At 45.8% G+C, this 14,052-nt stretch overlaps 1 protein-coding gene across 6 annotated transcripts in view; it reads right to left on the minus strand.

Annotated features, from left to right (window-relative positions):
* BCAS3 (BCAS3 microtubule associated cell migration factor) overlaps nt 1–13,793 on the minus strand; it is a 546,677-nt gene extending 532,884 nt beyond the window's left edge. For 2 of the 6 annotated variants that reach the window (XM_058675591.1, XM_058675589.1), the window contains exons 1-4: nt 13,741–13,790; nt 13,370–13,598; nt 12,030–12,117; nt 1,901–1,955 (exon numbers count right to left, since the gene is read on the minus strand). In XM_058675591.1, coding sequence (XP_058531574.1) covers nt 1,901–1,955; nt 12,030–12,112 — 138 coding nt within the window. In that variant the 5' untranslated portion in view covers nt 12,113–12,117; nt 13,370–13,598; nt 13,741–13,790. Of the gene's footprint in view, nt 1–1,900; nt 1,956–12,029; nt 12,118–13,264; nt 13,599–13,740 lie in introns of those variants that run through there. The other 4 variants (XM_058675590.1, XM_058675592.1, XM_058675587.1 and 1 more) reach the window with 4 other exon arrangements.
* Between the last annotated feature and the right edge of the window lie 259 nt (nt 13,794–14,052).

Here is a 14,052-nt window from a genome sequence, read left to right on the forward strand (position 1 = left end):
GATACTCTGCTGGCTCTGTCTTCAGACCAGAGAGGGTATACCTAAGAAGCCGTTGAACTTGACTGGACAATAAGATGTTGGACTCTATGTTTGGTATACGCTTGCAATGGGGAAATCTCAACTGAACTTGAGCTGTGGTTATGCAACAAGGTGGAGGAGTCCACCATGGTGGGAGGGTTTGGGGAGGGGTGGGGAGAACCCAAGTATCTATGTAACTGTGTCACATAATACAATGTAATTAATGAAGTTAAATAATAAATAATTTAAAAAATAAATAAATAAAAGCAGTGCTGCATAGATGTAACAGAGTAAATGGAAAAAAATAAAAATAAAAATATTCTAAGGCACACAAAAAAATACAGCATTGTCCATAGTAAAAAAAAAAAGTTTCTTGCCTAAGTTTTTGCTTTTTTTCCCACAATAACTAGAGTAACAAATTGCACACAAGGGACAAACAATTTTTTGAATGAACATTCTAATTTTTAATCCACGTGTACAGTTTCATTTCCATAGTCCCCATTCTAATCCATATTTTCACAGTAAACTTGCACAGCTTGAGATTGTACAGCACGTTAAGCCAATTCAATTCCTATCTACTTCACTTCCGATCCACTTCCAATCAACTCACACCTATTAATGTGCCTGAGAAAGCAGTGGAATATGGCCTAAGTTCTTGGGTCCCTGCACCAACGTGGGACACCTAGATGAAGTTCCTGGGTCCTGGATTCCAGGCCTGGCTCCACCCTGGATTTTGTGTACATCCTGGAGGGTGAACTAGTGGATGGAAGATATCCCTGTTTTCATCTCTTGTAAATTAGGGCCAGCACTGTGGCACAGCAGGTTAAGTGGCCGACTACAATGCCAGTATCCCATATGAGTTGAGTTCTGGCTGCTTCACTTCAATCCAGTTCCCTGACAATGTACCTGCGAAATCAGTGGAAGATGGACACGGACTTGAGCCCTTGTACTCATGTGGGAAATCTGGTTGGAGTTTAAGGGAATAAGCAGATGGAAGATCTCTCCCATCTTCTCTCTCTCCAGCTCCCTTTCCCTCTGTAACTCTGCCTTTCAAATAAATAAAACAGTAATATTTTAAAAAAAAAAAACTTATAAGAATAATAAGGTACATCCTTTTTGACATAAAAGTTACTAAAAGATATTTGTGCAGAAGTGTAATTATTCAGTTCATGTCAATAATCAGACATATAGTATAAATGGTTTTTCTCACCTCTGACAGGTAACACTTAATACAGACAATACAAGGATTTGAGATAGGATGCAAACATAAGACTACAAGACCCACAACTCTGAGCTAACATTTCACCCTGATGCCCTTGAGGAGAACAAGAGCAAAGGAATAATAATACTGTCATCACCGTTAAGCCAAAAATTGAGGCACATCTTACACAATAACAAATTCCTGGCCTGGCGGCGTGGCCTACTGGCTAAAGTCCTCGCCTTGAATGCCCTGGGATCCCATATGGGCGCCGGTTCTAATCCCGGCAGATTCACTTCCCATCCAGCTCTCTGCTTGTGGCCTGGGAAAACAGTCGAGGACGGCCCAATGTATTGGGACCCTGCACCCTTGTGGGAGACCTGAAAGAGGTTCCTGGTTCCCGGCATCGGATCGGAGCGCACCGGCCGTTGCGGCTCACTTGGGGAGTGAATCATCGGACGGAAGATCTTCCTCTCTGTCTCTCCTCCTCTCTGTATATCTAACTTTGTAATAAAAATAAATAAATCTTTTAAAAAAAAATTCCACCCTCTCATTGCTCAGGATGCCAAAACATCAAACGCCTTTCTCAGGTTGCTCTGACATTAGTATCCAGTTTAAAATCCAGATCATTCAGAGTTCCCTTGACCAAAGCTAAAACCACTCTAACCAAACATCAAAACTCACCTGTGGCACAACATCCTGCAGAAAATTCACAACACTCTCCATGTAGGACTGCTCTCTGGACAAAAGTGAAAATGACAAAATCAGTCATAAAAATTCAGGCTTTGGAAAAGCTCTATTTTCAAGACCTGACAGTTATTCATAACATTACAACAAAGGTTGAAAATTACTCTTATTACCCAATTATCTGCTATATAGATAGAGGTTTCATGAGTCTCTGAACTTATCATTTAATATAAATGGGCTTGCAAATTTTTTTAAACATTATCTTTTTAAAAGTCATGCTCTTGGGCCCAGCGGCATGGCCTATCGGCTAAAGTCCTCACCTTGAATGTGCCGGGATCCCATATGGGCGCCGGTTCTAACCCCAGCAACTCCACTTCCCATCCAGTTCCCTGCTTGTGGCCTGGGAAAGCAGTTGAAGAAAGCCCAAAGCCTTGGGACCCTGCACCCATGTGGGAGACCTGGAGGAGGTTCCTGGCTCCTGGCTTTAGAATGGTGCTGCACCAGCCGTTGCAGTCACTTGGGGAGTGAAACATCAGACAGAAGATCTTCCTCTCTGTCTCTCCTCCTCTCTGTATATCTGACTTTGTAATAAAAATAAATAAACTTTAAAAAAAGCCATGCTCTCCCAATTTGACATAGGTATTGTCTACCTTGAACTAGAAGGAAATGACAAGAATACCTGTCTAAAGCAGTACCTTCTTCCTGAGTCAGGGCAGAAGAATGTCCTAACTAGAATAAGAAACATTGTTGCTGGTGACTCAGTGTTTACAGATATTCTCTTTAAATTGTTTCTTAGCTTAGTCTCTTACCTGTATGAAAAATCAGCCCACAATTTGCTGCAGATGCAGACACCAGAACAAGTTATTAGGAGCAGGACTTCCAGCACAGCAAAGCAAGCCACTGCGTGGGATGCCCACAACCCATACTAAAGTGCCTGTTACGAGTCCTTGCTTCTCCCCTTCCAATTCACCTTCCAGTGAATAAACACATCTGAAAAGGCAGAGCACGATGGCCCAGGTACTTGAGTGCTTGTCACCCTTGTGGCAGACTGATGGGAGTTCTTGGCTCCTGGCCCATCCCTAGCCGTTGCTGCCATTTGGGAAACAAAACAATAGACAGAAAATCTTTAGCTCCATCCATGTCACCCTGTCTTTCAAATAAATTAATAAACCTTTTAAAAAGTTTTAGAAAGTACTCAGGAGATAAGAACTTATAATTCAGCAGTTAGCAAGCTGCTTAAGGGCCTGATACTGTGGCCTAGCAGCTGAAGTCCTTGCCTTGCACATACTGGGATCCCATATGAGCCCCGGCTCTAATCCAGCAGCCATGCTTCTCATCCAGCTCCCTACTTGTAACCTGGGAAAGCAGTCGAGATTGGGCCAGAGCCTTGGGACCCTGTACCCACGTGGGAGACCTGGAGGAAGAAAACTCTGGTTCCTGGCTTCGAACCAGCTCAGCTCTGACCATTGCGACAACTTGCGGAGTGAATTAGCGGAGAAAACATCTTTCTCTCTGTATCTCCTTTCTGTATATCGGACTTTCCAATAAAAATAAAACAAATCTTAAAAAAAAAAATCTGCTTAAGAAGTCCTATGCCACATTGGAGTGCTTGGGTTTGACTTCAAGCCCCAGTTCCTTATTCCAGCTTCCAGCTCATGCAGACCCTCACAAAGCAAAGGTTACACTTGACTAAGTTCCTATCATCCATGAAGGTGACTGATTTCAGCCTTCTACTCCCAGCTTCGCCTAGGCCCCTTGCCAGCCAATGTGGGCTTTGGGGAATGAAACAATAGATGAAAGCTTACTCTCTAACTTATTTTTCTAAATTTGAAAACTATTTATTTATTCAAATGGTACAGTGAAAAGAAATGGGGAGAGATCTCTTTCATTTTATAATTCATGCCCCAAACTACCAAATTTAAATTTCTGACAATTTTTTGCATAGATAAGGGATGAAGAAATCTTTTTTTTTAAAGATTTATTTATTTTTATTGCAAAGTCAGATATATTGAGAGGAGGAGAGACAGAAAGATCTTCCGTCCGATGATTCATCCTGCAAAAGACCAGAATGGCCTATACTGTACTGTTCTGAAGCCAGGAACTCTTCCAGGTCTCCCACACGGGTGCAGGGTCCCAAGGCTGTGGACTGTCCTCGACTGCTTTCCCAGGCCACAAGCAGGGAGCTGGATGGAAAGTGAGGCTGCCAAGATTAGAATCGGCACCCATATGGGATCCCAGTATGTTCAAGGCGAGGATTTTAGCCACTAGGCCACCATGCAGGGCCCAAGAAATCTTAAAATACATGAAAGTGAAGAAATGGATATCAAGTGAAGAACAATTTCTTCAAAAAACTAAATTGAATTCAGTTCAGGAGAAAGGTCAGAAATTACACTTGAAGAATATAATATCGAGCCTGGCGGCGTGGCCTAGCAGCTAAAGTCCTCGCCTTGAAAGCCCCGGGATCCCATATGGGCGCCGGTTCTAATTCCGGCAGCTCCACTTCCCATCCAGCTCTCTGCTTGTGGCCTGGGAAAGCAGTTGAGGACAGCCCAAAGCCTTGGGACCCTGAACCCGTGTGGGAGACCTGAAAGAGGTTCCTGGTTCCCGGCATCGGATCGGCGCAGCACCGGCTCTTGCGGCTCACTTGGGGAGTAAATCATCGGACAGAAGATCTTCCTCTGTATCTCTCCTCCTCTCTGTATATCTGACTTTGTAATAAAAATAAATAAATCTTTAAAAAACATATATAATATCACTTATCCTAAACCCTATAAAAATAATATAACAGCATAAACATTGTGGCTTTACAGACTGAGCCACCTAAATCTTAGCCCACAGCCCCGACAGGAATGCCAATTTGAGTTCTGGATCCTGAATTCAATCCAGCTTCCTGTGAGTCTGCCTGGGAAGTCTACTGACAAAGGCTCAAGTGGTTGGCCCCTACCACCCATGCAGGAGTTGTGGATGGAGCTTCTAGCTCATGACTTTGGACTGACCCAGCCTTAGCTATTGAAGCCATTTGGGGAGTAAAACGTTGATAAAAGATCTCTGTCTCTCTCCAACCCTGACCCTTTGCTTGTCAAAGAAATAATAAATCTTTTAAAATATTTACCCTAGGTATACAAAATCTGATCAGTCCTTCCTTTAAAAAAATTAGGTCTACCTCTCCAGTCTCACTTTTTCATTATTTCCTTAACTTACTCTTCTTCAGTCACATGCAACACAACATCAATTCACATACTATAGCAGCTGATGTTTTGGTGTAGCATGGTAAACTGTCACCTATTTCACCAGCAACCCATATGGGCAGTGGTTGATTCACAACTGCTTCATTGCCAATCCAGCTACCTGCTAATGTATCTGGGAAAGGAGCAGAAGATGACTCACGTACTCGAACCCCAATACCCACATGGGAGACCTGGAGGAAGCTCAAAGCTCCTGACTTTGGCTTCGTCCAACCCTGGCTAGTAAGAGCCATTTGGGCGGGCCCAGTGTGGTAGCCTACTGGCTAAAGTCCTCACCTTGAATATGCCAGGATCCCATATGGGCGCCAGTTCTAATCCCTGCGGCCCCGCTTCCCATCCAGCTCCCTCCTGGTAGCCTGGGAAGGCAGACGAGGACAGCCCAGAGCACTGGGACCCTGCACCCACGTGGGAGACCCGGAAGAGCTCCTGGCTCCCGGCTTCACATTGACACAGTACTGGCTGTTGCGGTCACTTGGGGAGTGAATCATTGGATGAAAGATCTTTCTCTCTGTCTCTCCTCCTCTGTGTATATCTGACTTTACAATAAAAATAAAATAAATCCTAAAAAAAAAGAGCCATTTGGGGAATGAATCGGCAATCAAAGATCTATCTCTGTCTCTCTAACTCTATCTCTGTAACTCTACCTTTCAAACAAAAATAAATAATTCTTAAAAAAAACAAAAACAGAAAAATGTCTTATACTGTATCAAGCTCATCTTTAACTTATTCTTTCTGCTTGATTCCTTCATCCACCCTTCCCTTTCTTTCACATTTCCGGGAGATACTGTTTCTCAGAGAGGGCTTCCCAGACAGTAAAAGGCATGCTCCTACGCCTGGGAGCAGACCTGCTATGGAAACTTCAGGAACTCCCCTGCTGGGCTGCTACTTCCCCTGATGAGCGTGAGATGGGATGAGACAGCAAAGACTGAGTTAGGCTACTGTACCCACCAGCATACACAAGAGCCAAAATTGATATGTTCCAGCTAGCTTAGGCCACAGTACCTCCTGCCAAATGCCAAGGCTAGGTACAAGTCATATCAGGCTGTACCACAATATATGCTGGCAGGCGTTAAGATCCAGGGCTGAGAGTTGGTTTGGTAGGGGAACTATAGGCACACCCTGCTGGCCGCAGCTCCCAATGGTGAGCACAAGAACCATAACTGGGGACAGGCCAGGCTGGTCATGGCAGCAGCTCCCATCGACATATGTGTGAGCTGGACCTCGGGGCGAGTTGGGCTAGGCCAGTCCACAGCATACACTGGCCCATTTGAGAGCCAGAACAGGGTGCAGGCCAGGTTGGGTTGGATCAAAACATCTGCCAGTTCACATGAGGGCTGAGAGTAGACTAGGTTGGGTTAGGCTGCTATATCTGCCAGTGGGAGCCAGGACTAGGAGTGGGACAGGCTGAGCCAGGCTGTAGCACCTGCTGGCAAACGCAAACTGAGGAGTGAACCATCTTAGACTGGGCCACAGCATTCGTTAGTATATGCAAAACCCAGGGCTGGAAACAAGCCTGGTAGTGATCTTTGGGGATCTTTCACACTGGTGAGTGTGAAAGCTGGGAATGGGAGTGGGGCAGTCTGGAAGCAAGCCAGTCTGGGCTAGGTTGCTGACCCGCTGCTATGCACGAGAGCCAGAATAAGTACATTTCAGCCAAGTTAGGCTGCAGCACCTGCTACCAAATTCTATGATTGTGTGCCAAGTCATGACTGGCTGAACCACAGTACCCCCTGGTAGACACAAGCTCCAGCGCTGGGAACAGGCCTAGCAAGGGAACTGTGGGCACTCCCCTGATGGGCTGCAGTTCCTGCTGGTGATCCTAAGAGCCATGGCTGGAGACAGGCAAGGCTAGTCAAGGCAGCAGCAACCATTGGCATCTATGTGGGCCAGATCTGGGGGTAGGTTAGGCTGAGCTAAGGTGCAGCACTCACAGGTATGCACAAAATCCAGACAGAATGCAGGACAGACCTGACTAGGCCACAGCACATGCCAATGCACACAAAAACTGGGGCTGGAGGTGGGCCTAGTGGGAACTATTGGGGTAGTGGTCACAGTACCTTGTTGGTATGCATGAAGACCCAATCTGTAGCGGGCTGGGATGGGCTAGACCACAGCACATACAAGTTCACATGAGAGAAGGGCTGGGTGCAGAACTGACCAGGTGAATGCATCCACTGATATGCGCATTGCTTGGTGCAAGTAACAGACAACACCTGAGCCTGCACTGGCTGGCATACACAAGTCAAGTCTGAAGTTATCCCAGGCAGTGTTTCTTGGGGGACTCCCCAACTAGATTGCTAGACTCAAATCCCAGCCACAGGGAAAATCACAATATATAAGGTCCAACCTTGGAATGTATATATTGGTACTAAAGCTCCTCAGTTGCTGATGCCTGTGCGGTGAACAACACACCCATAAGCACATAGGGGACATGACAGCCAGTCATCTAGGCCAACAAAGGATGTCAAGTGCCTCATCAGGGAATGGAAAGCAGAACAGGTTGGACCAGTCTCCTGGCCAAGCTTTACATCACATTCCTGGGTCTATAGATGCACACTAAGGAGGACTTGGTCAGACAATAGACCTTGATTTTCTCAAACCAGGTACAACAAAGCCAATTATGCCTCAAAACTATCAAAACCACTCAAGTAACATCCTTGAAACACTCTTCCTCACATAGGGGTCTTTAGGTATCAGCAAAGGGCTGTCATTCCATTCCCAGGTGCTGATGTAGATTTACAGTAAACAGTAGCCTCCTCCCCTTCCCTCCTTTTGGACACAGGAAAAAAAAACTGAAACATTTGTTTCATCCACCTTCTTCCATACTTTGACCTTCCCCACCCTAATCAGAGACCCACATGGACATGTGTTCTCAACTATGTAAACAATGTTAAAAATCTAAAAAAAAAAAAAAGTATACACTCCCCTGTTATTCTGTACCACAGCACACAATGCATGGATCACAATCTGTAGCTACTTATTCACTTATTTCCAATGTCATCCACTAGAATATAAACTGCATTTCAGGAAGGAATATATCTCTCAAATTTTCCTTTGATCTCCAAAATTAATACACCAGCTTTTGGACATGGAGTAGATGTGAAACATTATTTGCTAAAAGAACAATGAATTACTGAGATTTTTTTATAAGCCACTAAAATTAAGTATTGCGCACGCACACACACACACACACACAAGCAACTTATGGACCTGGCATGGCAACCTAGTGGCTAACTCCTTGCCTTGCATGTGCCAGGATCCCATTTAGGTGTCGGTTAATATCCCATTTGTTCCACTTCCTTTCTAGCTCCCTGCCCAGTAAAAGCTCCTGGCTCCTGGTTTCAGTTCGGCTCAGGCCCAGCCATTGTGGCTACCTGGGGAGTGAATCAGCGGATGGAAGATTTTTAAAACTCCTTCTCTCTGAAAAACCGCCTTTCCAATGAAAGTTACTTTTTAAAGAAAGATGTATTTACTTTTATTGGAAAGGCAGATACACAGAGAGGAGGAGAGACAGTGAGGAAGATCTGAAGCCAGGAGCTCAGAGCCCAAAGACCCCAGAGGGCCACCCAAGGTCTTGGGTGTAGGGTCCCAAGACCTTGGGTTGTCCTAGACTGCTTTCCCAGGCCACAAGCAGGGAGCTGCATGGGAAGCGGGGCTGCCCGGCTTAGAACTGGCGCCCATATGGGATTTGGGCGCATACAAGGTGAAGACTTTAGCTACAAGGCCTCTGTGCTGGGCACCAATAAAAGTAACTTTTTTAAAAATCCTCAAAAAAAAAAAAAAGCAAAACTATAAAGAATGCCGTATGGTAAGGCAGCACGGAATAGCACATACGGGCCCACATGTAAGAGACAAGCTGCCTGGCTTTGATCCCAGCTCCCCTTCTTGGCTACTATCAAGGACAACAAAAATTTCTCTCTGCTTTGGTTTCCTCATCAGTAAAATGAAGATTAAAATAGGATCTAATCCACCACTTAATGTATTCGTTGCCATAATTCACAGTTAGAAAATAAACATAGTTCTGGAAATCTAGCAGGCAAAAAGACATATTATCATAAAATAGCCTCTTTTTAAATGCCACATTGTGCAGCTGGTGCCACATTTAGCAGGTTAAGCCTCAGACTGCGGCACAGACATCACATATGGGCACTGGCTTGAGTCTCAGTTGCTCTACATCCAATTCAGCTCACCATTAGCATGCCAAGGAAAGCAGCAGAAGATGGCCCAAATTCTCGGGCCCTCACACAGGAGACCTGGAAGAAACTTCAGGCTCCATCCTGGCTTTAGACTATCCCAACTGCAACCATTGCAGCATTTGTGGAGTGAGCCAGCAAACTGAATCTCTATCTCTGTCTCTCCCTGTTTCTTTCTCTCCTTTTCTTTCTGAAAATCTGCCTTTCAAGTTAAATAAAATGAATTTGTGTAAGAAACATTCCGTGTTACATATTGGACTCCGAGAAGTCAGTATTTCTCTATGTTGGTAAACAACACTAAGAAAATGAGCCAACAGCGGCATGGCCTAGTGGCTAAGGTCCTCGCCTTGATCCCATATGACCACTGGTTCTAATCCCAGCAGCTCCACTTCCTCTCTGTCTCTCCTCCTCTCAGTATATCTGACTTTGTAATGAAAATAAATCTTTAAAAAAAAAAAAGAAAAGAAAATGAGCCAAAATAGTACAATTCTCCTCAGGAGCATTTGTAAAGACAGTCCACCTTTCCCGTACCTTCTTACCATATTCCTTTTGCCGAAATGTATAACTGACCTTTAGTGCCTGAATTCAATTTTCCATTTAAAGATGTACACTGAATGTTACATTCTTTTTTTTTTAAAGATTTATTGATTTTATTACAGCCAGATATACACAGAGGAGGAGAGACAGAGAGGAAGATCTTCCATCCGATGATTCACTCCCCAAGTGAGCCGCAACGGGCCAATGCTGTGCCGATCCGATGCCGGGAACCTGGAACCTCTTTCAGGTCTCCCAAGCGGGTGCAGTGTCCCAATGCATTGGGCATTGGGCCGTCCCCAACTGCTTTCCCAGGCCACAAGCAGAGAGCTGGATGGGAAGTGGAGCTGCTGGGATTAGAACCGGCGCCCATATGGGATCCCGGGGCTTTCAAGGCGAGGACTTTAGCCGCTAGGCCACACCGCCGGGCCCGAATGTTACATTCTTAATAAAACCTTCTCTGATCATTTCAAACCTTTAAACCACATATTTTACATCACCATCTTGGAAACATACAGCACATGTGAATATATCTGTGTATGTAATAAAGCCATACTACTCCCAAAATTGTAAAAAAGTGAGTTAAGCTACTACCTGTAATGCTAGCATCCTGTACGAGTACAAGTCCAGCTCTCTGCTGATATGTATACGTAGGAAAACAGCAGAGGGGCCTGGCACAGTGGCCTAGTGGCTAAGGTCCTCAACTTGAACATGCCAGGATCCCATATGGGTGCCAGTTCCAATCCCATCTGCTCTACTTCCCATCCAGCTCTCTGCTTGTGGCCTGGGAAGGCAGTCAAGGACAGCCCAAAGCTTTGGGACCCTGCACCCGTGTGGGAGACCTGGAGGAACTTCCCGGCTCCTGACTTCGGATCAGCACAGCACTGGCCATTGTGGTCACTTGGGGAGTGAATCCTCAGACAGAAGATCTTTCTCTCTGTATATCTGACTTTGCAATAAAAATAAATAAATCTTAAAAAAAAAAAAAAAAGAAAAGAAGAAGAAAACAGCAGAGGATAGTCCATGAGTGACACAGTCCAAGAACCTGGACTCACACAGAAGAACCTGACAGAATTCAAGGCAAGGATCCAGCATCGTGGCCTAGCGGCTAAAGTCCTCGCCTTGAGAGTGCCAGGATCCCATATGGGCACCGGTTCTAATCCCGGTAGCCCTACTTCCCATCCAGCTCCCTGCTTGTGGCTTGGGAAGGCAGTTGAGGATGGTCCATAGCATTGGGATCCTGCACCCGCGTGACAGGCCCAGAGGAGGCTCCTGGCTCCTGGCTTCAGATCAGCTGAGCTCCGGCCACTGCAGTCACTCGGGGAATGAATCATCGGACGGAAGATCTTCCTCTGTCTCTCCTCCTCTCGGTATATCTGACTTTGCAATAAAAATAATAAGTCTTTTTAAAAAAGAATTCAAGGCAGGACCAGCCCCAGCCATTAGTAGATGGAAGATCTGTCTCTCCCTTTTTCTTTCAAACCAATAAATCTTTTTTAAAAAATAATAAAAAATCAAGGCCCGGCGGCGTGGCCTAGCAGCTAAAGTCCTCGCCTTAAACTTGCTGGGATCCCATATGGGCACCGGTTCTAATCTACTTCCCATCTAGCTCCCTGTTTGTGGTCTGGGAAAGCAGTCGAGGACAGCCCAAAGCTTTGGGATCCTGCACCCGTATGGGAAACCTGGAGGAAGTTCCTGGCTCCTGGCTCCAGATTGGCACAGCATCGGCCATTGCGCTCACTTGGGGAGAGAATCATCAGATGGAAGATCTTCCTCTTTGTCTCTCCTCCTCTCTGTATATCTGACTTTGTAATAAAAATAAATAAATCTTTAAAAAATAATAATAATAATAAATCAAACCCTAGTCCTGACCTAAAATTTATTTAATGTCCTACTAATCTGTTCAACTTATATTTTGAAAAGCACTGCTCCTCAGGGTTTAGTACAGTACCTCACAAATGTGCTGAATACTTCACCCTCTCATTATTATTTCTTTCATTTGGCACTGACAATGTTATTTACTCATTCTGTGCTTTTTGTAAGCCAAAACTACAAAGACTGGCAAAAGTAAGCAGCATTCAAAACAAAAAGGTAAAGGTTATTATTGTGTATCATCTATTCTCAAGCTATTTGATGAGTGTGAAATATACTTACGTGACAGCCTGAGGTCGAACCACAACCCCACCAGTACATCGACTGGGTCTTCGAGGAGAATCTGTAGCCATAGCTTCATTCATAAAACCTGTTTCCAGAGCAAAAAGAAAAAAAAATTGATTATTGTGGAGACAAGAGTAAATAAAGTCTTAGGGTTACTACCTGGAAACTCCTTGCCAAAAAGGCCTTAAATGGGAGAAACTTTCTCAGTCAATTTCTATTGTACCAGAAAGGGAAACATACTGGAAGAATCAAGTCTTTAAAGTGTTCCCACAATCAAAACATTTTTACATGTCACCAAATCTCAAACCACAGAACTAGTCAAGGCTCTTATTAAAGCCTCTGTTACTGTAACCAGACTTTGTTAATGTAAAAACAGCAGCATAAGATCCAACAGGAAAACACGTGTGCTACCTTTTGTAAACCATAATGCAAATAACTGGAATTTTCTATTGAAATGCTGGAAACACACATGGTACAATACCACAAGAGCAAACTGAGGCAGTGACATGATATCTGAAAGCTTCTCAACTAAACCTGTTGGGGATCTGTGAGCAACCCTGCCTAGCCACAATACAAATGTTTGTTTGTTCTTTTAACCATTTGCTATTGTAACCTAATCATTGCCATCCAAGCAAATGCATAATGTACTTTCATGAGTGAGAAGCCCCTTAAACTCTCCTATCCCTTCTCTAATCCCTGGTCCCTGACTGGTCTCACCAGCGTGTGAATCACTGGAAAGGCTTTAGGAGCCTGAAGTCCTCTCGCTTGAGGTTAAAAGAGAACTGACAGAAATTCCAGAGGCCTCTTCACAGCGCTCAAGAACGAGCAACCCTGACACTAGTCTTGAATAAGTCTACAGCCATCCCCTCTGAGAAGAGAACATTCAATTACCTCTTGTGAAAACTCGTCAAACTGGCGAGACCCTCCTCCTACAACCAGAACACCTTCCCCCAACCGGCACCGCGACCACCTCAGCTCCTCAGGAGGAACCTTCGCGACCAGCCCCCTCAGCCCTGACAGGTCCCTTTCACTCTTCCTTCCTTGAACCACTACCTCTCAAGAGCTGTCCTTGAGGGGCCCCGTTTCCTGAGGACTACCCCTCACCACCCGCTCAGGCCCCTCTGCTCAGAGTCGCCCGGCGCTCGCCACCTCACCTCCAATGCCTAGCCGCGCTGCCCCCGGCCGCCCTCTGGCCCCTTGCTCTCTTCCCCTCCCCCCTCCATTCTCGACACCTCTCAGTCGTCGAATTCCTGCCGGCCAAACCCTGTCCTCTCACGCGACTCGCCACTCGTCCTCGCCAAGCCTCCCCTAAAGCCCAACCCCACCAGCCCTCTCACCGGCCGCCCCGCCGGTAAACGCTGCGCTCCAGCTCAAGCCTCACTGTTTGGAGTCTCCCTTCGTGATTGACGGTTCCCACTTCCTACCACGCCTCGGCGGAACCAGGTCGCGAGCCAATCGCAGGCGCCAACTGGCCAAGGCAAGGCACCGCCCTTAGAGGTCAGCTTCTCCAACCAGCAAGTAGACTCGAAGCTGACCCGCCTCCTGGAGTTAGCCAATCCGCTGGAGCTGAGAGGAAAACACAACAATATGTAAGTTCGGTTGCGAACACAGGCCACTGGGGAGGAATGACAAACATATTCATTTTCTTGCTGACAGCACCTTCTTGGCTTTGTCTCCAAACAGCAAAATGCCCCAGAAACCTGTGTACCTCACCAGTCCGCCTCAGGCTGGGAACCTGAGGAAGGGAGACCGGTGTATTTACATCGAATTCTCGCGACAGCTGGTTCGAAGCCCAAAGCACGTGGACATGGCAGCTGCCCATCACTCACGGTTGACCACTCACCCATCTCGAATCCGCCTTCGGCCCCGCCCTCTGCGCTGTGTTTACCTTCCGGGAGCCTGGGCAGGCTTGTCCCTGCCAGTCAGCCCTTGAGTTAAGAGATGTTGCTGAGTGAGGGGCACGGCGCTATTCTTGTCAGTTTGAGCAAGGTTTGTAGCCAACACTCTTTATCTCAGTTTC

Source organism: Ochotona princeps, chromosome 17, assembly GCF_030435755.1.
Source record: "Ochotona princeps isolate mOchPri1 chromosome 17, mOchPri1.hap1, whole genome shotgun sequence".
In the NCBI taxonomy this organism is placed as follows: domain Eukaryota; kingdom Metazoa; phylum Chordata; class Mammalia; order Lagomorpha; family Ochotonidae; genus Ochotona; species Ochotona princeps.